This window comes from Talpa europaea (genome assembly GCF_964194135.1).
Source record: "Talpa europaea genome assembly, chromosome: 3".
Lineage (NCBI taxonomy): Eukaryota > Metazoa > Chordata > Mammalia > Eulipotyphla > Talpidae > Talpa > Talpa europaea.
Window position 1 is genome coordinate 149,705,892 of NC_140069.1, and position 24,424 is coordinate 149,730,315.

The 24,424-nt window shown below is 58.5% G+C and overlaps 1 protein-coding gene across 8 annotated transcripts in view; it reads left to right on the forward strand.

Moving 5' to 3' along the window:
* Positions 1–24,099, forward strand: part of ACTR3B (actin related protein 3B) — a gene marked incomplete at its 5' end in the record, with an annotated part of 47,121 nt that extends 23,022 nt beyond the window's left edge. Inside the window, 10 exons of one of the 8 annotated variants that reach the window (XM_084230397.1) lie at positions 2,567–2,691; positions 3,199–3,309; positions 10,489–10,584; positions 12,324–12,431; positions 14,188–14,331; positions 16,636–16,809; positions 18,038–18,130; positions 22,621–22,746; positions 23,373–23,456; positions 23,800–24,099. In XM_084230397.1, coding sequence (XP_084086523.1) covers positions 2,567–2,691; positions 3,199–3,309; positions 10,489–10,584; positions 12,324–12,431; positions 14,188–14,331; positions 16,636–16,809; positions 18,038–18,130; positions 22,621–22,746; positions 23,373–23,456; positions 23,800–23,895 — 1,157 coding nt within the window. In that variant the 3' untranslated portion in view covers positions 23,896–24,099. Of the gene's footprint in view, positions 1–2,566; positions 2,692–3,198; positions 3,310–10,488; positions 10,585–12,323; positions 12,432–14,187; positions 14,332–16,635; positions 16,810–18,037; positions 18,131–22,620; positions 22,747–23,372; positions 23,457–23,799 lie in introns of those variants that run through there. The other 7 variants (XM_084230398.1, XM_084230400.1, XM_084230402.1 and 4 more) reach the window with 7 other exon arrangements.
* Between the last annotated feature and the right edge of the window lie 325 nt (positions 24,100–24,424).

Genomic DNA, 24,424 nt, shown 5'->3' on the forward strand with positions numbered 1-24,424 from the left:
CCTTCCGTGGTTGTTTCTGCATTGCCCACCTCTCCAGCACCAGGATGGGGTACAGGAGGCAAAAAGGAAACTCCCCACCGTGTCGTCCTGGGGTCCTGAGGCCCCTAACCACCCTAACTTCTCTTCATCTTTCAGTATCTTTTTATGTTTATCCCCAATAGGAAGTCCAGGGATTTTAGTTGTGCTTTTTAGTTGCATGTTTGCTCTGTCTTCCCAGAAGTGGAAGTCCTACTCTTGAATTTTGCATAGGACAGAAAAGCTAAATGGCATAGGATGTACAGGGAAAAGTGACTCTTTCCTCTGCGAGGTGCACTGCCGTCACTGCTCCTGGTGTCTCCCTGAGACAGGCTCAGTCAGAGGTTTACTTGGTGGTGGACACCACATGCCCTGCCTTGCGCCTTGCTTTTTTCCCTCATGCCTCCTCCAGCGAACCTTCTAGCTTATTTAGTACATGGAGAACGGCCTCACTCTCGTCCTGGCTTCACGGCACACGTTGCCTGGAGTTGGGGCTGGAGAGTGGGAATGTCGGGTCCATGCTGTGTTGTGTTTATTGTCCTTCCATCTTAATGGCCTCCGCACATTTCTTGCCTTCTGGTCGTGCCTAAGTTAGGGTGCCGGAGGTGGCTGTGGGGAGAGCTCGGGTTCTGGGATGAGTCTAGACCCTGCGGGTGTCGCGGGTGGCTGCAGCGGCTTCTCCGTCACGTTCACGAGGCCATTTGAGCACATCTTGCTTTTCATAGAAAAAATGCAAGATTCAGTTGTTTTCAGTTAAAAGGGTGTACTTTATGGTTTTGTTTTTGCTGTTCTGGCGGTAGCTATAGATCTGCTCTGATCTGGGGGCAGTTCACTGTGATGGACGTTTTCGGGAGGCATAAAATTAACCTTGTGGTCATTTAAGCTCCGAGTCAGGTCGTTTCTCTCGTTCTTACCAAGGTTAGCTATTTTTCTTGAAGGTGGTGATTGTGGGTTAAATGTGTTAGACCCCCAAGTGTTTGGCAAACTGGGGCGACGCCCCGGGAGGCAGGGGCTTCCTGCCCGTCTCTTCCTCTCTTCCGGCGCTCGCGTGCTGACTGCTCGGCAGGTCTGCGCTCTCGGCGCCCGGGCGCGGCCTTGTCCCCAGGGCAGCACTTGCCATCGGCCGTCCCCTGCGGGCCTGAGCCTGCCGCCGCCGTCGGGCTGAGCCTTTGGGTCCCGCCTGGGTGGGCAACGCTGCGTGAGGCTGTCGGTGCCTGGTGGGTTTTCGGGGACGGGCTTACTTCTTTCTGCGGTGCCCAGTTAGTGGGGCGCTCCGGCCCCCTGGCCTGGCCCGGCCCATGGGCGCTACCCTGGGTCCCTCCACGGAGCCGCCGCCTCCCCGGCCTGCGATAAATGCCATCCTGGAAGCTTCGCAACTTCCCGGGTGGAGCCAGCGGGGAGAGAGGAGGCGAGGGGTGGGCAGGGGTTACCGCGAGCTGCCGCCCTGGCCCCGGGCCCCGGAGGCTTCTGGAGTCTGTGCTCTCCCTTCAAAATGGGAGCTTTCGGATGATCTACTTTTCAAAATAACTGTGTGCGCTTGCTAATTTGTTTGGCACAAATTTGATGCAGACGAGTTTATGGAAGCTCAGCGTGTTAGCATGTCGTGGTAAGTGGAATCTTTGTCAAGCTCTCCGCCGGGCACGGCGCGTTGGGGTCTCGAGCGCAGTTTCATGCGATGATTTATGACTGCGTAGATTTCCAAATACCCAAGGCTGAGCTCTTACTAAAACAATGTGTCATCGAGGCCTGGTGTTTCTTACATGCAACGGTTGGTGGATTATTGTGCTTTTCTTTTTGTGACGGATACTAGCCAGCCACCTCCTCGGTCCTCCTCCTGGAAGTGATTTGTTTTTCTGTCGGAGGCTGAAACACGTGACATCTGAGGCCGAGTTTTATTAAAATCGCTTCAGAGCACACGTGGGTGTTGTTTTTTAGTTTACTCTGTTCTGCATTTTATTTAAGATTTTGTCTCCTACATTGTGTTTTGAAATGTAGAGCCTGGCGGTGTATGGCCTGCGGGCGTCTCCCTGTCTCCAGGGATTTTTCCAGATGAAGCACATTTAGTAGCTTCTGTCAGCAGTGAGAGTGGCAGCTGCGCCCACTGGCGCCTGCTAGAAACGATGCGGGGGATGCTGCTGGAATGTGCAGTGCCTGCCTCTGCACCCTGGTGCGCCTGCCTCTGCTCCCCAGTGTGCCCGTCTCTGCACCCATGTGCCCACCTCTGTGCCCAGTGTGCCCATCTCTGCACCCATGTGCCCACATCTGCGCCCAGTGTGCCCATCTCTGTGCCCACCTCTGCATCCCTGTGTGCCAGCCTCTGCGCCCCTGTGTGCCCACCTCACACCCTGTGTGCCCACCTCTGTGTGCACACCTCACTCCCTGTGTGCCCACCTCTGCACCCTGGTGTGCCCTGTCTCTGCGCCCTGGTGTGCCCGTCTCTGCGCCCTGGTGTGCCCACCTCACGCCTCTCCCGTGAGCGCTGCGGGCTCTGTTGCTCTCCTGCCCTCAGGTAAATGTGGAGACTGACGGGGCCTCTGTGCTGTGCTTTAAGGTATCGCCATCAGGGAGTCAGCAAAGGTGGTGGACCAAGCGCAGAGGCGAGTGCTGCGGGGGGTCGACGACCTGGACTTCTTCATCGGGGATGAGGCCGTTGACAAGCCCACCTACGCCACCAAGGTGCGCCGGAACAGGAGGCCGTGCTGGGAGCTGGGAGTTGTGCCTGTGGGTTGTGGGAGTTTTGTTCTCTGCACGGGGGTTTGTTGTTGTTTTGGGGTGGGAGTATTTTTGATGAGGGAGCCGAGTGAATCCCCAGGCTCCAGAGTACAGGAGTGGCTCAGCCCCAGCCCCCCAGCAGCACCTGCTCCCTCCTGCCGCGGAGTGCCGCAGGCCGGCAGAGGAGCCTGGCAGGCGTGAGAGGTGCAGACTGATTAATTAAAAAGAAACTGGATTATTTAATTAGACATTTCCTCTAAAGAAAGGACAAAAGCTGCACCTGGAGTGATGCAGTTGATGAGCTGCTTCCACGAGACCCACCTTTAAGGTGATGGTTTTTAGAAATGGGGTGGGTTGGGGCATGTGGACATGCAAGGATAGACTTAGCCCCCGGGGAGGCTGTCCCCTTCCTGAGCCTCTGGCCGGGAGCCTGCGCCCCAACACCTCTCACTGTCGCTCCACCTGCCGCAGTGGCCGATTCGACATGGGATCATCGAAGACTGGGACCTCATGGAGAGGTTCATGGAACAAGTGATCTTCAAATACCTTCGAGCAGAGCCTGAGGATCATTATTTTTTAATGGTGAGTAACTGGGGACTAGGCGGAATATGTGCCTGTACATTCCAAGTGACTTCAGTTTGAAGCTCAAGATACTCGCTCTGGGGAGTTCTTGATTCCTGCTGCAGATAATTGTATGAGTCGGGGTGCTTTTTGGGCAAAAGTCTCACCCCAAAATGGCTCATTCATTATCTCACAAAACAAAAGGCCAGAGTCAGGCAGGCCCAGCAGCTCAGTGGTGAGCCAGCGTGGCCTCTGCGTTCCCTGCAGCCCCAGCGTGGCTGGCAGAATGCCTGTGTCACCTCTCGGTGTATTTGCTTTCAGAGGCAGAAGTGCTTCCTCCACCACCCTGGCCCCTACCCCAGCGTGCATGCCTGACCTGGTCACTAGCTGGGGGAGAGGAATTGCCTTGTTGGTCTCGACTAATCAAGGTCCACTCTCTGGGGCTGGGCAGGGGCCGTCTCTGATCACCTGGCCTAGCTGGGTAAGTACCTGACGAAGCTTCCAGCAAGAAAGGCGAAGGGACAGTGGATTTGGGGAGGAAACCAACCCCGTGCTTCGATCTCCTTGTGAGGTAGTTGGACAACTATAATTTTTGCTTCTGTTATTTTCCAGTGCTTAGATCTTGTAAAATAAAATTGAGCTGACTTAGGGGTCCTCACTGTGGTACTTAATTGATCTTGCTCCAACAAAATCAAACTGCGGAGAAATGAGAAGAAGCATCTCTTGACTATGGCGTCTGTTCCGATGGCGCCACTGCTGCTTTCTCCCCCTGTGGAGGGTCCTTTGTGAGGCGAGATTAGTTACACGCACCATGTGCTTCCTTTATCAAGAGCAGCGTCATGCAACGTAAGCTGTTATGTTAAAACCTACATTGGCTGAGGATCTTTTTCCATGAAGAACCTTGTCATGTGGTCCCAGGTCCAATTTTATAATTCCTTCTTATGTTAACATTGGAGTATTGCTTAGAATTATCTGGCATAACCTGTGCTAACTGCAGCTGCTGTTGTAGTAGTGGGATGTCCAAACAACACCTATGAAAGCAAGTGCTTGAAAGTGCCCAGCCACCCCCTCCATTTTCACAGCCAGGAGCTGCCCCATGCCTGGCTGTGCTGGACCTGCCTCTGGGCCTTTCTCCCTGAGCTGCTGCTGTGGTTTGTGTAGAGTTGGGGGGGCTGAAGCTGACAGTGTGTCTGACTGTCTTTGTCTTATAGCAAAGCAAGTTACAGATTCCACCTGTCGCGTTGGCCTTTTTCCTCGTCCTCACATCCCATCACTACCTGTTGGACAGGGGCATGGGGCCAGGCACCGTGCCCAGGTGCATCCTTCCGTCTGCTGCAGTCACCATGCCAGGCCTTGTCCCAGGCCTCAGAGCGGCGTGCAGTGCTGGCACACAGGACATTTTCCCTAAAAGATGTTTCTTTCTCTGATTAGCTGATGCAGCTAGTAAAATTACCTCACTTGCTAGGAAGGAATTGGAGGTGTGTGGGGTGAATGTGAAAAAACTAAAGTTCACTGCAGAATATCCAAAAAAGAATCACATTTAGCAAAGAAATGATTTATATATACACATACACAAATACTGTGCTTTGAATCCTGCTGTGCTTGAGCAAGTGATGACAGTGGTAAATTTCCTTCGGGTTTATGCAGTTAATTACCAGTTAATGAAATGGTTAAAGGGAAGAAAGTAGGCACAGAGATTTATGGCCGAGTTGGAGACGTCAGTTGAAGACATTTACTCAGCTTCTTCGCTGGCTCAATGTAGGCACTGAGTTGTAAGGCTACTTAATGCCAGTCTCTTCCAGAGACACCCTCTCACACCCAAGACGATGTTTTCCTAGCTAACTGGGCGTCCCTCTAGGAAAAAGGAAGTGAATCAAGTCTTTTTTTTTTTTTTTTTCAAAGATTTATTTATTGGGCCTCTCCGGTGGCGCAGCGGTTGAATGCTGGGCTGTGAGGCTGTCTGCAGCCTCTGCAGCGCTGGTTCGATCCCCGGCCGCTGGCGAGGGTCCCACATGGCGAGGCAGACCTCTCCTGCCGCCCGCTGCTCCCCTCAGCAGTGTATTTCATCAGTCCGCCTGTTCTGCTCCCCACTCTGTCTCTGGTCAATCCTCTCACCCTCCCACGCTTCTGACTGTACCCAGTGCTTGTACAAATAAATAAAACAAGAAAAAGAAAAAAAGAGAAAGATTTATTTATTTATGCATACAAGAGCTGGGGTACAGGCCAGAGGTGTGGGAGGAGGGGTGAGAGGATTCACCAGAGACAGTGTGGGGAGCAGAACAGGCAGACTGACTGAAACACACTGCTGAGGGGAGCAGCGGGGAGACAGGAGAGGTCTGTGCCATGTGGGTAGCTCACTGGCTGGCCGGGGAACGAACTGGTGCTGCAGAGGCTGCGGATTGCTTCATAGTGCTGTGCTTAACCCCTTGTGCCACCAGGGAGGCCCCGAATCAGGCTTTTTTATGCGCTCCCACCCCGGGTTGTGGCAAGGACACAGGGATCTCTCAGGGGAGAAAGGGCCGTGTCACTGAGGCGGGAGGCAGATGACAGGAGACCGAGAGGGAGAACACAGATAGGACGCCAGAGATTGCTGGCTCCCCTGGCTGGCCTGTCCTCTGATTCAGTGTTAAAGGCCTATAAAAACCCACTGAGGGTGCCGGGATTCCTTTGCCTGAACCCACGGTGAACCCCGTCCACCCTGTGCCTGGTTGCCCTGCAGTCTCTTAGACAGACCCAGGGGGTGACCCGCCCTGCAGTGTCTTCCCGCGAGGTCCCTGGACCTCGAGGCCCGTTCAGACCTGCTGCAGCCCCCAGTCGGCAGAGGCAGCTTCCTCGGCCGCTCGGTGCTGAGTCAGTCACTGCAGCACGTGCGTCCCGCTCCTTGCGTCGCCACCTCCTCTCCCGGCCTCCCTTTCTGGAGGACCTACGTTTTCAAAAAGGTTTCCTTATTGCCATGTTAGAGGGGCATGCGGGTGGAGCGATATTAGGCACTTGTGTTCATTTCGCTATCTTTATCCAGAAATATGGATTGGTTTTATGGTGTGGATTAATTTTCATTTAAAAATCAATACCAGATGATGTTTACCAGTGTCATGAATAAAAATGTTTATGTAGCTTGTATTCATGCAATGTTTTAACCGTATGCCTCAGTGTTAAAAATAAGACTCAATACCTCCAATTTAGATCTTACAAATAATGTTTTGAGCAGGTCATTTCCATTGGTCTCCGAAAGGAACAAGGACTGGACGTAAGTATAGGAGAAATGGGCTTATTACGGTCATGGTTCCTGGAGCCCATGAGGACGCAGCCTTACTAGTGCTGAATCTGGTTCAGGAACCAGGAGAAACTAGTTCTATTGCAAATGTTTCCTTAAATGGAAGGACATAGATTTTAATGTAAATTCTTCACAGATGACAAGTTGTTTGGCAGCAAGTAATAAAAGTATAAAAATCAGCAGTGAAGAAGCTAGAGATTTCATCTTCTCCCGGTAAAGTTGTGGTGGAGACGCGTGCCTGCGGGCCCGGCCTGAGCAGGGCTCTGTGCTCGGCCTCGGCCTGGTTCCATGCCGAGGCTGCTCTGCGCGCATGCCGGCCCCTGTGGCTCCAGTCACCAGCTCTGCGTCCCGGGAAACAAGGGGCCGGGGCGGCGGGAGCCTCCTGCTCGGTCTGCTTCAGTTTTGTGAGCCACCTTCCCCAAAGCCACCCTCGTCGGCTTTTGCTTCCGACTGGCCAGGCTGCGCCCAGACATCCCTGTCCACGTGCAACCCTGTCCACCTCCGAGATTGCCCGGGGTCTGTCGGAAGAGAGTGGGCGCCAGAGGGAGGCTCGCAGGGCCACAGGACATGGCCACCAGACGGCGGTGTGACTGGGATCCAGCTGTTTGGCAGTGGCGCCTGCAGTCGGCCCTGGGGACCGTGTCATCCCTGACAGGGAACCTCGGGTCCGGACGAGCCATGCCCAGAGGAGCCGCTTTGCCCTGCATCGTGGCCATCTGGCTGTGCCCAGCGTCTTGTCGTGGGCGAATAAGCAGGAAGAGCAGCCAGGCATCTCTGGGCTGCTCACAGCCCCAGCCGGTGCCGTGAGGCATCCCTTCCCTTGTTGGAGCAAAGCTGCAAGTGCGAGCTGGAGGTTGGGTCCGACTCCCGCAGCCCGGTCCCACCCCCGCAGCCCTGTCATCCAGCTGCCGCTGGCCCGGTGCACTGCCACAGGAGCGAGCCCCGATTTTACCAAGATCGGATCCTCCAAGACCATTTTCTCACAGGGTTTTCCTGACCCTCACTTAATGGCTGTGCCGTGACTCACCTGGGGGGTCCTTCCTAACGGTTCAGCACTTCCACAGCTTTTAGCATTTACTTTTGTTCCCAATTTCTTGTTTGTATAAGAAAGATTATAATCCTTGTACATCATTTTCCTACATTTAGAACATTTTTATTTATTTTTATTTAAAAAAAATTTATTTCTTTATACAAGCACTGGGTACAGTCTGAAGCACGGGAGGGTGAGAGGATTCACCAGAGCCAGAGCGGGGAACAGAGCAGGCAGAAGGACCGAAGGACACTGCTGAGGGGAGCAGCAGGTGGCAGAAGAGGTCTGCGCGCCATGTGGGACCCTCGCTGGGGCCAGGGATCAAACCTGTGCTACAGAGGCTGTGGGCAGCTTTGCAGCCCTACACTCAACCGCTGCACCAGCGGGGAGGTCCTAGAACATTTTTAAATTTAAGGGCATTATTTTATTTAAAAGAAAATTGATTATGGGGCCCAGACACATGATCTGAGTCTTCAGCACCCTCTGTCTCCAGAACTTGTTCATCCTCCCAAACCGAAATCCTGTCCCTTTTCAACATTTGCTCCCTATTTCTTCTGCTCCCAGCCCTTGACACTCACGATCTACATTCCGTTTCTGTCAGTGTGACTCCAGTACCTCATATAAGTGGAATCAAACTGAATTTGTCCTTTAGTGACTGACTTCAATTAACAGAAGTCTTCAAGGTTCAACCATATTGTAACATGTTTTAGTTGAGGCCAGGTGTGTCTGTCGATGAGGCTCGAAGAGCAGAGCACAGTGGGTACAGACTCCTGGGCCAGCTGCCCCCCTCCTACCCCTAGCTGCCCTCCTCAGCCCCTGCCTGAGGGAAGCCACCTTCGCCAGTTCCTCACCAGTCGTGTCTTCCAGAGATGGTCGTGTGCAGCCACACGGATCATACATAAACTTGTTTCATGCGAACAGCTACAAAATGTACCTGTCGCCGTGCCAGCAGGCCACAGGGCAGGCTCACTATGGTTTTGGGCAGACGGGTAAAGAGAGTCCTGGAGCTCTCAGTGGGTTTTCCAGGGAACCAAGTACACAGGCACACCAGGCAGGGAGTGCAACTGAGCCCCCAGCCCCCACGGGCCTTTACACTCTTTCTCTGGGCGCTCCCTGGTGTGCTCGCATGGTCTCACCCCTTCTGAATTCATGCTGCTCGTCCTCTCACCGCTGCCGCTGCTTTTAGCCCCCTCCAGGCCCAGGTGTGCACACTCACGCATGCGCACTCTGGGGCTTAGAGGTCCACAATCTGGCTCGCGTGCCTTGCCCGTGCCCACGCCCCCAGCGCCCTCTGCATCAACACCGTCAAGGCCGCGGGTGATGGCCACAGAGGCCGGTGGCATGGAGAGCCAGAGTGGCTCACTCACCCTGCAGTTAGTCACTCTGCGGCCGCAGGGTTCTTATTTAAAGGCCTGCGCTCAAAGCCATGGTGTGGAGCTGACCCTCCTGCCTGTTCTGAAGAGTGCGGCTGCCGGTGGTCGTCCTGTCGTGGTGGAGGGACGGCTGTGGGCAGAGGCTGTGGGCAGCTTTGCAGCCCTGCGCTCAACTGCTGCACCACCGGGAAGGCCCTAGAACATTTTTAAATTTAAGGGCATTATTTTATTTAAAAGAAAATTGATTATGGGGCCCAGACACATGATCTGAGTCTTCAGCACCCTCTGTCTCCAGAACTTGAACAGCCTCTTCCCAAACTCAAACTCTGCCGTTGACGGACAACTCCCAGCTCCCCCACCACGCCTTGTTTTTGTAAAGGAAGTTTCCATTACAGATTGTCAATAAAGACGTTTCAGAGTGTGCGCAGCACCGAGACACGTTTCCTCCTCCAGATACAGTCACTTTGGGGCTTGGGGCTTCAACATATGAATTTTGGGGACAAGCTCAATCTATAACAGGGTAATGTGGACCGATCTGTCTTTCATCTCTCTCTCTATCATCTATCTGTCTGTCTGTCTGTCTATCTATCTATCTACTTTTAGCCAAAAACCCAGATAATTTTCATTCTTTTTTCCCAGCCGTAAGTATGTGATGTACATCCGTATTTGTTGACATGCAAAAGTGTTCCCAACCTATTGGTGAATGAGAGAAGCAGGTGGATTTCTCTGATCCTGTCCTTTCCTCCTGTTTGATGGTGGTTATTCTAGCAGAGGTATTTGAGCTTCTGGAAGTGTCTTTCATCTAGTGTTTTTATACTTTGATGGTGTGTGTTTCTGTCCGCTGTTTTCCTGTTTCTCTCCCCCTCTCTGGCGTTGAGGTGGTCTCCGGCGGCTTCCTCATGCTCTCCTTTGTGCGAGGGGAGCTCTTTGTCTAGCTGTTGGCAGGAGTTTGGGGGGTGGGCTTGCCAGGGCAGCTCTTGTGTGAATCTGCTGCACTGGATTTCTTGGCTGATGGCCAAGCTGGCCTCTGCTCTCATGGCAGGTGGGCCTTGGGGGCTCCTGCAGCTGCCCTGCTCCCACTCAGCTGTTCCCGGCCAGGGCCACGGCTCCTCTGGGGCAGCGGCTGTGTACTGAGAGGTAGTCCCCGGCTCTGTCCTCCGGCTGAGGCCTTGCGCCCTGGCTACTTGCTTCAGGGCTCTGGTTTCAGGGTGTGTGGGTGTTAGCCCTCAGAGCTAGCTCTCCTTTCTCTAACTTGTTCTTGTTTCGGGGTGGCTAAGGGGAGCAGGTGTGTCTAGAGAGGGCCTCACGTGGCCATCTTAGCGTGTGGGAGACCCGCGCCAGCACCAGCTGTCTCTCAGGGATCTCCGGAGGCTCTCTCGGGCCAGCTCCTCGGCCCAGCGGGGGAATAGGGGGGTGGGTGTGGGGGGTGGACAGGCCCTGGCCTATGGGTTGGCGACCCTTATTTCTGGTGCAATTACATGAAATTTGGGTAAACACTAAATCTAGTGACTGTTTTCTTACAGACAGAACCTCCACTGAATACCCCAGAAAATAGAGAATATCTGGCAGAAATTATGTTCGAATCATTTAATGTACCGGGACTCTACATAGCAGTGCAGGTAAAAACAGTTATTTTTATGAGTCCCCAAGGACTCTGGCTTCCGGGCAGTGGGGGACGGGGTGAGTCTAAAGGTTCTCTGCAGTAAGACCGTGCTGCGTGTTCTTCCTCTGCCTCAGCACATGTGCGTGCACGCACACGCACATGGACACACACGTGGGACACGAGCACAGCACACACATGTCCATGCACACAGATGCGTGCACACAAGGACATGTGCGCACACAACGTGCACACGTGTGCACACACACCCCCTCTTCAGGTTCCACCTCATACTGTAGAGGGCGTGTCTTGTGATTCTGTTTCTATACGTGTGCCCTCGGCAGAGCGTCTGCCATCTCTGCATCACCAGAAGCCAGTGCATCTCCTCCTGGTGACAAGATCAAGGTGTGGGCATGGTTCTTGTTTTTTTTAAATTTCATTTCTTTTTTTTTTTTTTTTTTTTAAAAAGGGATGATGCACTTTATTTATTTATTTATTTTTTAAAGAGGCATGTGTTTTTTTATTTATTTATTTATTCGTTTGTTTTTGTTTATACAAGCACTGGGTACAGTCAGAAGCGTGGGAGGGTGAGAGAATTCACCAGAGCCAGAGCGGGGAGCAGAGCAGGCAGAAGGACCGAAGTACACTGCTGAGGGGAGCAGCGGGCGGCAGGAGAGGTCTGCGCACCATGTGGGACCCTCATCCGGTGGCCGGGGAGCAGCCGGGGATCGAACCGGCGCCTCAGAGGCTGCGGGCAGCTTCGCAACCCAGCGCTCAACAGCTGCGCCACCGGGGAGGCCCTAAATTTCATTTCTGATCAGAAAAAGGAGCTAGAGAATTTGCTGAGAAACAAACAGCAGCAGCAGCTCGCACCCGCTCCTGCACCTGCTGCCCTGGGTCCCCGGATCTGTTGCTTCCGAGAGGCCCCGGCCCCGAGATGCCCCAGCCCTGAGACTGGCAGAGCCTCCTTTGCCGCCACGTGTTCTAGGGGTGGGGCTTTGTGGGGTTTGGTGCCCACCGCGCCTCCGCCCTGTGGCAGGGGATGGATGAGCTAGTGTTTCTCCAAGTGTTCGCTGTACACTGGTCCCGCACCGCTGCGAGGACGGAGGAGGTGTGCAGGAAAGGAACCCTGGGGTGGCAGGGGCTGCAGCCTGGCCAGGCTGGGAGCAGGAGTCTCTGAGAGCCCCCGCAGCAGAGGACCGGTTTGTTCCAGCCCTTCCACAGTCTCCCCTCCCCTGGGGGATTTGTGGTCAGGAAATCCCCTTAGCACAGCCTGTGCCTTCCCAGGGCCTGGAGGGTGGTGGGTAAAAGTGTAGCTTCTCAGGCTGCATCTCAGGCCGGGGCTGTGGACCCTGTGGTTCTTGTGGGGGGCCGCCCTGTCGCAGTCCCTCTGCCCCCACCCCCTAGAGGTACGAGCGCCCCACTGACCCCCACCCCCAGAAGTGACAGAGTGGCCTGGGAGACACCCACCCCAGGCCTGCAGGGAGGCCCAGTCCCACCTTTAGAAACCCCCACGGAGCTTCCTGCAGGGTGCCTGCAACCCTCGCCCCCACCCGGGTCAGAAGTGCAGGCAGGTTCTTTGACCGACAGTAGAATTGCTTTTTCCACTTGAAGGATCCTCAGTTTGCACGTTCATCCAGTTGGGAGCTGGCGTTTGGGGAGAAGGTGGGAGGAGAGACCTAAGTGAGAATCGCCGGCCCGGGCTGCGGCATCTGGGGAGCCGCCTCCTGTGCTCACGGCCTCTGTGCTCCTGTCCAGGCAGTGCTGGCCTTGGCTGCGTCCTGGACGTCCCGGCAAGTCGGCGAACGTACGTTGACGGGGATTGTCATTGACAGCGGGGATGGGGTGACCCACGCCATCCCAGTGGTAAGCGGTGCTCACCCTTGCGCTGGGGGCTCACACCTGAATTGAGGTAAGGGAAGCCGTGCAGGCGCCGTCACGGTTAAGATGCCGCCCTTAAGGCACAGCCAGGCTTAGAAAAGGTAGCGAGAGCTTTTTAGACCCAGATGTGTGAGGACGGGGTGGCCACTAGACACCCCCCCACCCAGCATCACCGGAGGGTCCTGCTTCTGTGCAGAGCTGCTGGACATTGGCTGTGGGGGCTGCGGGGCCCCCAAAGTGGCCTCATGGGGAGATAAGTGTGGCTTCATCCAGCTCATGCTTCATGCAGCTCAAACTGAAGCTTGTTTTTAAAATTTACTTACCAAGAAAGAGATTATTGCACATTCTAACTCACAGGAGACTCTGCGATGTCACTTTCTGGATTTTGTCTTCAAAATGTTAGAGATGTGATTCCTAATTTGGGCTTTAAGAGACACGTGTGTTTTCCGTGGGGCCCAAAGGAGTGCTCGGTGACCCGCTTAAGGTCTCTTCTGAAAATCAGCTGAAGGTGTCCCGGGGAGGACGCGGGGAGGCCTCCGAGCTCCGGGCTCCTGCGTCCCGCGCCTGCAGTGCTGCTGTGTGTGGCTCCCATTAAAAATGCAAACCAGGGTTGTTGGAAAACAGTTCGTTTACTTTAACTGAGAAAGTGGTCGGCAGGAAGCTGAAGCAGCGGCCTGCTGATACAGATGCTTTCAGTCCTCCAAGGGCGAGGCCAGCACCTGCTGAGCCTCAGGTGACCAAAGTCAGGGTCCCCGGCCTGGGCCGCCCTGCTGGGCCTGGGCAAGGCCGGCGCCCGCGGCCACCTGGGTCCCTGGGCAGTGTTGGGGGAAGGTTCTGGCGTCTGGCTGTTTCCGTCTCCAGGGCAGCACCCTCCGAGCGAGGTGTCAGGCCTGTGAGCCAGGGAGAGGGCTTGGGCCCGGGCATCTGCTTCGGGGAGGAGTGAGCGCACAGGCAGCCACGCCCAGGGAGTGCTCATTACATTTTTATCTGTACCTTAGTTCAGTTTTTTTCCTGATTATAAAAATTTCATTTGTTGTATAAAATTTGGGTAAAGTAGAAAAAGGTGAAGCAGAAAACTGCCCGCGAACCGCTCAGAGAGCCACGTCATGCGTGCGCGGCCTGTGCGCGACCCCACACGCACACATTTCAGGCCGACTTGGAACCCCTGTTTTTTATTCTTTTTTAAGATTTCTTTTTTTAATTTATATTATGCATACAAGAACTGGGGTGCAGGCCAGAGGGGCAGGGGTGAGAGGATTCACCAGAGACAGAGTGGGGAGCAGAACAGGAGGATCCACTGAAATCCACTGCTGAGGGGAGCAGCGGGGAGACGGGAGAGGTCTGCTGTGTCGTGTGGGTAGCTCCCTGGCCGGGATGGAACTCGCGGGGCAGGGGCTGTGGACAGCTTCACAGTGCTGACTTAACCCCTGCACCCCCAGGGAGGCCCCCGACTGTTGACTTTTAAATAGAAGTAGATTTATAGTCGCCTTAGCAATGTGTAGGTCACACTTTTTCCTTTTGCTTAGAGCAGCCAGAAAACATTTGGGGTCCCCGTTGTAACAAGCAGCCTTCCTGTTTCGGAAGTGAAGGCCCGCATGGTTTCCTTGTCTGCTCTGCGGGGGCTCCCGGGGGAGGGGGCCCTTTGTAGAGCCCCCTCCCAGATGACCAGGGGCTCCTGTGAATGCTGGCTGGGGGCGCTGCGCGTGAGGGCTCACGGGTTTGCTCTGCTCCTCTCCCCTAGGCCGAAGGCTATGTAATTGGAAGCTGCATCAAACACATCCCGATTGCAGGTAGAGATATTACGTATTTCATTCAACAGCTGCTAAGGGAGAGGGAGGTGGGAATCCCTCCTGAGCAGTCACTGGAGACCGCAAAAGCCATCAAGGTAAAAACAGACGGGAAATGGGCCGGTTTGGGGGTGAGCGAGAAATGCTGTCTGGACACTTCCCCTCCCTGCCCCTGTCTCCCCTCTCCCGTCCTCTCCTCTCCTCTCCCCTCCGCTCCCCTCTCCTCCCTCCCAGTGTGGGGCCCCCGCCTGTTTACCTGGAGGGAGGGGCTCACAGGCTTGGCTTCTGCTCTGGGCCCACAGCCCTCCCTCGGGCACACCAGCCTGGGCCCTGCGTCCTCTCCTGGCGCCTAAGCAGCTTGAACGCCCTTGACCCAAATGTGTCCCAGCAGCAGTGACTGTTGGGTCTCCCGAGAAGCGGGCCAGCCTCCCGGAGGTCCCCTGTGCCTGCCATGCGGGCCCTGTGCCCTGAGGAGGGCAGTTCTGAGCTAGCCCAGGCCCCCGAGTCGTGACATCCCCCCATGACTCAAGACCCAGAGTCATGACCCCCCACCCCCGAATTTTCTAGACTCTACTCACCAAGCTGGAAACGTTACCAGAAACTTTAAAACTTGATAACAATAGGAGAATGGCCTCTGGGCCTGACTGAGGGCCGCTGGGCCTGGCCCTCCGGTTGTCCTGTCCATAGCTGTCGACAGACCCTCTTTAAAGAATTTTTCCTTTTCGTGTTGTAAAGTCAGGACAATTTATTTTTTTGCTTGAAATGTAAGCGAGTCCTAGGAATGCCAGGATAATTGTATAGGTGAAGAGGGAACGGTTTGGTTTTTCTTGAGATAAGAATTTAAGCGTGGGGTGTGACGTGAACTGGCAGCTTTTGAGAAGACTTTGGGGGAGGCGGGTCTGACACCCCCTGTCTTCCTCCCACTTCAGCACCTGTCGCTGAGGCTGACACTGCCTGCAAGGGCTTAGTTTGGGGCGGGATGCAGCCCGGGGAAGGGCTGGCAGCCCCAAGCGGAGGAGGCGCTTCCCCAGGCAGGTCCGCAGACACTTGTGCTGCTCAGGCCCCCCCCCTTCAATGGGGGAAGTTTGGAATCTGACCCAGGCTCTGGGCACCCCAGGTCTGTCAGGATGTGAGTCAGGACGCACCCTCTTGTGGCTGGGGGCTCCCTCTGGGGAGTGAGTGTCCCTCCTCGGGGAGATCTGGCTGGTGGCCCTCAGCTCCCAGCTCCCAGCCAGCCCTCGTGTGACCCACACGCTTGGGCTCGCTGAGCTCCGGGGCTGACCCTCAAGTTAGATTCAGGTGTGACAGCATAGCGCGGGGGTCAGGAGTCAGGATGCCCCTTGGGTCCTCTGGATTAGCTGTGCTCACCTGGGGGCTGAGCCCTGGGGTGCCCCCCCTTCCATACAGTAGGCGTCTGGAAGGTTGTTCTGGGTCCCGTGGGTCCTTGTCTCCTGGCCCTGGCCACTTGGCCCCTGCAGCCTGAGTCCAAAGCGGCAGAGGAGGCTGCACCCCGCCCCCCGCCTTCCTGGGGCAGCTCATCCTCTGGTTTGGGGCTGCCTGAGGTGCCTTGAGTCTCCGTGGACACCTGGCCATTTGCCTGGGGATGAGAGTCCTATGGACCTCGGCCCCCACATCAGGCCGAGGGCCGGGGAGCAGGTCTGATTCTACTGGAGGCCCTTGGGGCTCAGGGATTTCAGAAACTTTAAATATAAGGTCCTGGAGCATCTCACGCTTCTGCCCCCTCTTTGCCCCCAAAGCTCACTTTCCGAGCTGGACCCCGGTGGCTTGGGGAGGTGGAGCTGACAGGTGGCGGTGCCAGGGAGAAAGCCAGGGCACCATGGCACCTCTAGCCCCCTCCCAGCGCTTCCCCTCCCTAGGGGCCTGCCCTCCCTCTCTGGCCACGCCTTTCTCTAGCCCTTGCTGGTCACATGGAGCTCAGCTGGAGCATGTGTTCCAGCGGGCAGGGTGTGGGCATGTCCTCTGCGCACACTCATCACTCCACCCCCTCCTAGGGGCAGATGACTGTGCCCAGGAGGATGCCCAACCCTTGCAGTGGCCATGCCTCGCTTCGCCCATGCTGGTGCCCAGATGGCACTGGCTGCCTCGGCTGTGCCTGCAGCCAGGTCTGCTGTGGGGCAGAGGGCGCCAGGGAGGGCCTTGGGGGAGCAGGGGCGGAGGAGATGGAGACAGACCTCCTGGTGACATCATTCAGATAAGGTGGCATGAAGGTGATAGGGTGAGGCCAGATCGAGGGCGGAGCCACAGAGCAGCCTCCCCCACGCCACGCGGTGCACCTGGGCTGAGAGGGTCATGGGTGGGTGTGGCTGCTTGGCGGCGGGCGCGGGTCGGAGGGCAGGCCCGGCCTCTGCTGACGCGGGCCGCGCCTCTGTGTGTGCACGCAGGAGAAGTACTGCTACATTTGCCCGGACATCGTCAGGGAGTTTGCCAAGTACGACGCGGACCCCCGCAGGTGGATCAGGCAGTACACGGGCATCAACGCTGTCAACCAGAGGCGCTTCGCCGTGGATGTTGGCTACGAGCGCTTCCTGGGGCCCGAGATCTTCTTTCACCCAGAGGTGAAGGGCTGCTGTCCAGCCTCGGGGGTGCTGCGGTGTGGCGCTACCACCTCGTGTGCAGGCAGGGCGGGTCTGGGGGTGCGCCGAACCCTCCCGCAGGTGCACCCCGAGCCCGGCCCACTCACCGCTGCCTGCCTGCTTGCGGGTTTGGCTCGGCCTCCCCGCCTCATGTCAGCCCAGGCACCTGGGGATCCCCCGTGCCCCAGGGGCCCCGGGGTCAGGGCAGAGAGGCTGAGTCAGGAGGACCGGGGGCTGAAACGGGTCCTGCGCTAGCAGGGGAGCCTCCTGATGCCAGGGGTCATGCAGGTGGCTCCTCCCAGAAGCGGAGCGCCGTGGCCCCTGCCCAGGCCTGGCGACTAGCCAGCCCTGCCCCGTCCCCGTCCCCGTCCCAGTGCCTTGGTGGAGCCGCCCCTCACGCGGGCTTGGGTGTGGTGGCGCCCCAAGAGTGACTTGTGCTTCTGCCAGACGCAGCATTTTAAATAAGATAAATTGTATTTGGTATTTTGGTCTATTCTCCCGCTATTTCAGTTTATAGCGAGTAGGTAGGGCCTCAGCACAGCCTGTCTCAGCCTGTGCGGGCGGGTCTACGCCAGGACACGCCCAGAAGGTGGCCCAGGAGCCGGGCACTCGTGCCCGAGCTGCTGGCCTGAGCAGGTGCGGCCGCTGGGCAGACACTCACCACCCCAGCCCGCTGGAGACTCCCCTGGTCACCCCCCACCCCAGGGCGCATCAGGGCTCCCCTGGTTTTCAGCTGACCCTCGGCTGTGTCCCGAGTGGGCCTCGCTGGCCTTTCCTCTCCCTTCTGTTCTGGCCTCATTGCTCACATGGTCTCCAGCGACTCGTGTGTGGCTCCCACCCCTGTGGGTCTCTTGCCCCGGGTGCTCTCTGCGTCTGGTCTCGGGGCTGGTCTGTGTTTGTGACCAGCCGACGACTGTCCCTCCTGAGCCGGCACGTTTCACCTCTGGGGACACAGGCCGTCCTCTCAGGCTCATGTCTTCCCCGGGAGTCAGCTCACCTTTTTAAAAAAGATTTATTTATTTATGCATACAAGAGCTGGGGTAGAGGCCAGAGGTGCGGGGTGAGGATTCATCAGAGACCGAGTGGGGAGCACGACAGGCAGCTCATGCTTTTAGAGGCATTGCAAGCCCAGTATTTGTTAAAGTGGCTTTTGAAAGTGTTGTGCCGAGAGGAGTACGTAACGTCTCTGATATGTCTTCGTGAAATTCAGTTTGCCAACCCAGATTTCATGGAGTCCATCTCCGACGTCGTCGATGAAGTCATCCAGAACTGCCCCATCGACGTGCGGCGCCCGCTGTACAAGGTATGGCTGTCCGGTCCCGTCCTCCCCGAGGCAGGCCCGGCGCCCTGCTTGGAGGATTCGCACTGTCCACCGCGTGGGGAGGCGGCGGGGCGGGCTGGGCCGGCCGGAAGTGCTGGTGTGAGGCTGTGGGGTCCCGTGTTCTTGCGACGCTCAGCTGTGCCTGTTGCTGAGGGGAACATGGCCGCCCCTGGCTCCGGGGGCCTCCCCTCAGGCACGTTTGTGCTCAGGGCCAGGGGCGGCCAAGCCCGATAGCGGTCAGCCGGCAGGAAACCGTGGAATGGAAGTGTGTGGTTGTATTTTCAGAATTCTTTGATTGCAGGGAATTTTGAAACTTGGAGTGAGAAAAAGCGCGTCCACTCACTGATGGTGTGAAGGGTGCAGCCAGTCTGCGAGCAGGCCCTGGCGGTCAGCCAGCCGCCCTCCGTCCTCCACCCCGAGGGAACTGGTGCTCCCGGCAGGGCTCAGCCCTCCCCTGGCGACCTCAGGGAGTGTTTTTACTACTGGAAAAAATCTTCCTTTGTAGGCAGTTGTTACTGGTGAAGACAAATTACCGTTCTGTTTTCACCTGGGCCCCGCGGTGGAGCCCGTCTGCTGCGGCGTGCGGGGGAGAGCCCGCCTTCTCCGTCCAGCCGCGGGCAGCGACGGTGCGTCCTGGGCGGAGGGAGCACGGCCTGGGCACTGTCTTCACTTCACCCCGGGGGCCCGACACGTGTGGGCGCTCCCGCGGGCAGTTCAGGTCACTGGCAGCAGGTTTCCCGGGTTCTTGACATAGCCGTGACCTTGGCGACCCGTCCATGCTAGCTGGATGACGACCCCGGCCCCCCCACTCCCCAGTGGGGAAGGCGGCACAACTCGGGGGCTGTGAGACGTGGCACACGGGGCTTGGACTGTTACTTTGTGCGGGAGCGGACCTTGTGTTTCTCCTTTGTCAGCAGCAAATGCTACGCCCCATGGGGAGAGTAGGGACCCCACCGAGACTGCCTGGGCACTGTCCTCAGACAGCAGGTGCACTGGAGCTCGCTCTGAGGCCTCTGTGCCAATGGCGCAGAGTGCTTGGTGTGCTCAGGGCCACATCTGGGCCCTCGGGCGTCTGTCTTGCCGGTCCCTCCGCAGCGCGCCTCCACTCTCCTGGGCCCCGACTGGTGCCCTGACTGCCGGGCCCAGGCTCCAGAGCCGACCTTCCTCTGCCTTGGCCGCTGCGGAGGGGCTTGTTCTCGAAGCCCGGCCTGGGAGTGGGGTGCAGGCCTGTTTCCTGTCCGCTAACCCGCCGGAGATGCTGTCGTCGTCCTGCCCACCGTGATTGTGGATCAGGGCTCGGCCAGCTTTTCTGCAAAGAGCCAGAGGGGAGATATTTTTGGTTCACGGCCACACGACTCGCTTGTGTTTACTCAGTTGTGCCAGAGCTGCCGCAGGCCAGACACCTGACCCGGAGGGGCTGCCATCTAGAAGCTTCCTTCAGAAAGCCCCTCCCCTCTCCAAATCCACGCCTTTGGGCTGTGTGAGGCGAGGCTGAGCCCCAGGAGGCTCCAGCGCTGCTTTGTCACAGGCCTGCCCTCCGAGGGCCGGTCCGAGGCGGTGGGGCCAGTCTCTGCTGCTGGGTTTCTGGGCCTGTCGCCCCATCCCCAGCTGTGCACAGCCTTGTGGGCGGTCCTGGTTCTGCTCCCGTCCCCTTCTCCTCCCAAGTGTGGGAGAGGCGTGGTGGAGAGAACCTCCCACCTTGCTCATACAGTGCGCACAAGAGCGGTGGGCGGCCATAGGCTTGGCCTGGCCTGCGGTTCGGCCCCCTTCTCTCCAGCCCAGCTGCCCCTCCTCTGCACTCCCCCTGCTCAGTCCTTCCCTTCCCTGTGGCAGGTGTTTCCTGCCTGCTGGGTCGCTCTTGCTGGTGGCCCCGTCCTTGCCAGGGGCTTGGGAAGTTCTCAGCAGAGCAGGACAGTGGGCACGGGCCTCCCCTGGGGAGACACAGAGGAAAAGGGCCCTGCCCGTGCCTCTGCCCATGCCCCGCAGGAGCCGGTGGGTTCCAGACAGTGAGGCGCCTCCAGGTGTGTCTCCGGAAGTGCGCCTGACCCCTACCAAGAGTGTGAGGCCACCCCAGAAGGCCTGGACTCCCCCAGAGACCACGTCGTCCATGGAGATGTGCTGCTGGAGCAACAGTTTCAGCTCCAGGGATCCCCATGACTGGGCTGAGCGTCCAGATGCTAGAGACTTCCCAGGGCACCCTGGCTGTGGCTCAGTGGGGTCCCCGCTGTGGTGCTGGGGCTGGGCCGGCGTGGCAGGGGCTTTGTAAGCAGCTGGGCGCCTTTTCCCTGATTCTGTGTGGGATAGCTGGGTGCCGTCTAAACACAGGCCACTGTCATTGTTACATGAGAGGCCCGTGTGTTGTGAGAGACTGCGCCGTGAACAGCCTGAAGTCGGAGTGAGAGGGCCAGAGGGGCCCACTGAAGCGACACGACATTCCCGAGGCACCTGCCCTTGACGGCGACGGGGAGGGTAGCTTGTGTTCAGCTGTGGGGCAGGAGGAGGCCTCCGAGAAGGTGGCCTTGGCCCTGAGCCTGCAGAGAGGAGGGGGGAGAATGATGGTGGCTGGACGAAGGGCCCGGGTGAGGGTCCCCGCACCCCTGCCTGGAGAGTGGGACGGCAGGGCCGGGCCCCACAGTCTAACAAGGCCCTGGGGAGGTGGTGGAACAGCCCCGGCAGGAGGGTGGCCGCATGTCTGCGCCTCTCTGGTGATGGCTGGGCGGGGACCCTCGCTGTGCTGCCCAGCAGGAGCTGGTGCATTCGCTGCCGACCAGGGCTAGGTGTTCTGTGACACACCACTTCAGAAAAAAGGCATGGAGGTGTCTTTTTTAAAAAGATTTATTTATTTATGCATACAGGAGGTGGGGTGCAGGCCAGAAATGTGAGGGGTGAGAGGACTCCCCAGAGACAGAGTGGGGAGCAGAACAGGCAGATCCACTGAAACCCACTGCTGAGGGGAGCAGCGGGGAGACAGGAGAGGTCTGCTGCGCCGTGTGGGTAGCTCCCTGGCTGGGGATTGAGCTTGTGCTGCAGAGGCAGCGGACAGCTCCTCAGTGCTGAGACTTATCCCCTGCCTCCCCAGGGCGGCACAAGTGTCTGTTAACTCTGAAATCAGAAGCCAGTAGAGAGGTACGTGCCTTACAGGTGCGATTTTTTACTCTTACTTTTGGAAAAGTGCAAATGTCCTAGTGTTTGAGAGGGAGTCTGTGTATTTTAAGCTCGTCCTTCCGGCCCTTTCAGAGTGGCCTGTTATTCAGACGGAGCCTGATGGAAGCCTGACCCGGGACAGAGAAGCTGGTGACGCTGGCGGTGGGCGGAGAGTTTCCAGAACTCCACCCTTTCTGCCCCGCTGCACACTTACCCCCGGAAGTTTAGGTGCCTGCTGTGGGGGTACCCAGAGTGGCCGGCTGTTGTTTCTGGGGTGGGCAGGCTGCGGCTGGCCAGCGGGAGAGTGGGGGGGCAGTGGGAGGCGTCACTTGTTGAAAAGCCTCCTCTTTCGCCTGAGGCAGCTTGACAGGCCTGTCTGCAATCATGAGGCCCCACGCGGCGAGAGGGCGTGGAAGAAGGAGCCTCATACATCAGGCCTTTGAAGGCCACTCAAGATGTTGCAAATCTTCTGAAGTATTGTAATGAACATTTATTTTCATTCTCTGGTGAATTATTTTTTAATCAAAAATTCCATTACGGAGGAATGACAGGCAGTTGTAGTCACTGCCCCTGTGCTGGATCCTGGGCTGGAGAGAAAATGCTGGATTAATAACGGGGATAATAAAAAAGAATGTTAATCGACCAAGTGTCAAAGTCGGAGAAGGAGTAGCAGCTCAGCCAGCAGCTCTGCGTGGGCACGTGGGGAGCAGCCGGCCGCGTGGGGGTGGCGGGAGCTGCCCGGTCCGCGATGCGCCCGTGGGGAGGGGAGCGCGCGGGGCCCGAAGGTCCCTCGCGGAGTCTGAAAAGGTGCGCGCGTGTGCGCGAGTGCGCGCGTGTGTGCGCGAGTGCGCGTGTGCATGTGTGCGCATGAGCGTGCGCATGTATGTGCGCGCGCGTGTGTGCACATGTGTGCGCACCGGCGCGCGCAGAGCGGACATGCGGCGCGTGAGGGCGGGTGACGCGGGCCCGGCCCGGGGGCCCTGGGGGCGGCCCCCACCGGCCCCTGCGCCCCACGACCCCGGCTCGGCCTGCGGGCGGCTCCGCGGGGCGCTGTGGACAGGGACCCGCCTCTGTCGGAGGACCCCACTTCCCGCGCTCTTGGTCGTGGTCGAGGGAAGGCCCGGGCGGGGGAGTCTGCGGCTCCGCAGCAAACACGTCGGCTCTTTGGGGCGCACTAGCTGCGCCTGCACTTCCTGCGCCGGGTGGGGGGGGCGCGGCGCGCGGGGGTGGGTGGGGTGGGGCTGGGGGGGGACGGGGCGCGCGGGGGGGGGGGGCGGGGCGCGCGGGGGGGTCGGGGACGCCCCGTGAGCCGCTGCCGTGTCTCCCAGAACGTCGTCCTGTCCGGGGGCTCCACGATGTTCCGGGACTTCGGCCGGCGCCTCCAGAGGGATCTGAAGCGGGTGGTGGACGCCAGGCTCCGGCTCAGCGAGGAGCTCAGCGGCGGCCGCATCAAGGTGGGCGCGGGGGGTGCGGGCGCGGGGCGCAGGCTGTGGGCGCGGGGGGCTCCCTGCTCTGCGCGAGCCGGGAGGGGCGCGGGGCCCAGGGGACCGTTCGCTCGTGGGGGACCCGCGCGCCTTGGAGCGGCCCCCCCAGCGCAGGGCCGGGGTCTGGCGGGCGGGTCCTTCCTCCCCCGCTGACCCGTCCATCCCCGCCTGGTGAAATTCCTAGTCTTTGGGGGGACACCTAAGTGTTATTTGGAATTATTCCTACGATGCTGAAAGTCTTTGTTTAGTAAAAAAAATTGATTGGCTTACTGGCTTGATTTTTTTTTTTAATGCCTTTTGTTGTGGAAGATCCGGGCTCCCGGCTTGGGGTTGGGGTCTGGGGGTTGGGGTCGGGGTTGAGGTCTGGGGGCCGGGCCAGCGGCTGGGGCTGGGTGGGGGGATTTGGCGGCAGCAGCACGGCCTGGAACCTTCCTGTCAGGGTCAGCATGTGGCAGGTGCCGCCACAGGAGGACATGACCGGGAGGGGCTGTGCCACCTAAAGGGGGGACCCCGGGCCTGGGGCGGCGCCCCCCACTTCTGCGGACAGCGCTGGGGGCCCTGGCCACTCTGGTGAGCAGCCGCGCCTTCCTTTGCAGCCCAAGCCCGTGGAGGTCCAGGTGATCACGCACCACATGCAGCGCTACGCCGTGTGGTTCGGCGGCTCCATGCTCGCCTCGACGGTGAGTGCCCCGCGGAGTAGAGCAGACGGCCCTGCGGGGGCCCAGCGCGTGGGGTCTGGCCGCGTGGGGTCTGGATGCTCCAGTGGTTCTGGGGGCCTGAGGGTATGTTCAGTCACGTCAGTTACACAGCTAATTCGGAGTGTAGCTGACCCGGCCAGTGAAATCCGGAAATGGCCGCCTGGTTAGTCGAGACTTTGCCAGTGCTGGTTCCTCCCCCTCAGACGGGGGAGGAGAGCGCGAGTGGGCAGCGAGGCCCAGGCCCTGCAGGGTCGGGAGCAGGCGGGGCTGGGAGTCCCCCTCGGGCGGCGGCCGTTGACAGTCCCCTCTCCGCGCCCCGTCCCAGCCCGAGTTCTTCCAGGTCTGCCACACCAAGAAGGACTACGAGGAGTACGGCCCCAGCATCTGCCGCCACAACCCGGTCTTCGGCGTCATGTCCTAGTGTGGGCGCCGCGGGGCGCGGGCGGCCCCGAACCCCCTCGTCGCCAGTGCATGAGGCGCGGCTGGAGTCCGCCCGGCGGGGCCGACCAGCAGGGCCACCGTGCGGCGTGTGCGCGCCCCTGCCCCTCCGCCTCCTCCCGGCTTCCAGTGACCCCCGGCTCCGAGGGCGTTCAGCCTGGCCAGGAAGCCCAGAGCCGGCGCAGTAGCCCCCCCCCCCCCGGGACAGAGTCGGGGCGACCTCCCGCCCCTCCCAGCCTATTTTTGTAAATAAAATGTTATAAACTTGCGATACAAATGGAAGTTTATATTTCCTATCATTTTGTATTATGGTCTTTGGTACAACTGGCCGATCTGAGCACGAGAGACGCTGGTGTCCGGGTGCTGTGGTCCGTCCGTCGTCGTGCGGCATGTCCTGGTGTGTGCAGAGGCGAACAGGCCGGCCTGGGAGCTGCCCCACGGGCCCGCTGGCCACGGCCGCCCCAACGGGAGTGCTGGGCGCCGAAGGCCGCTGCAGGGGACCGTCTCTTTGT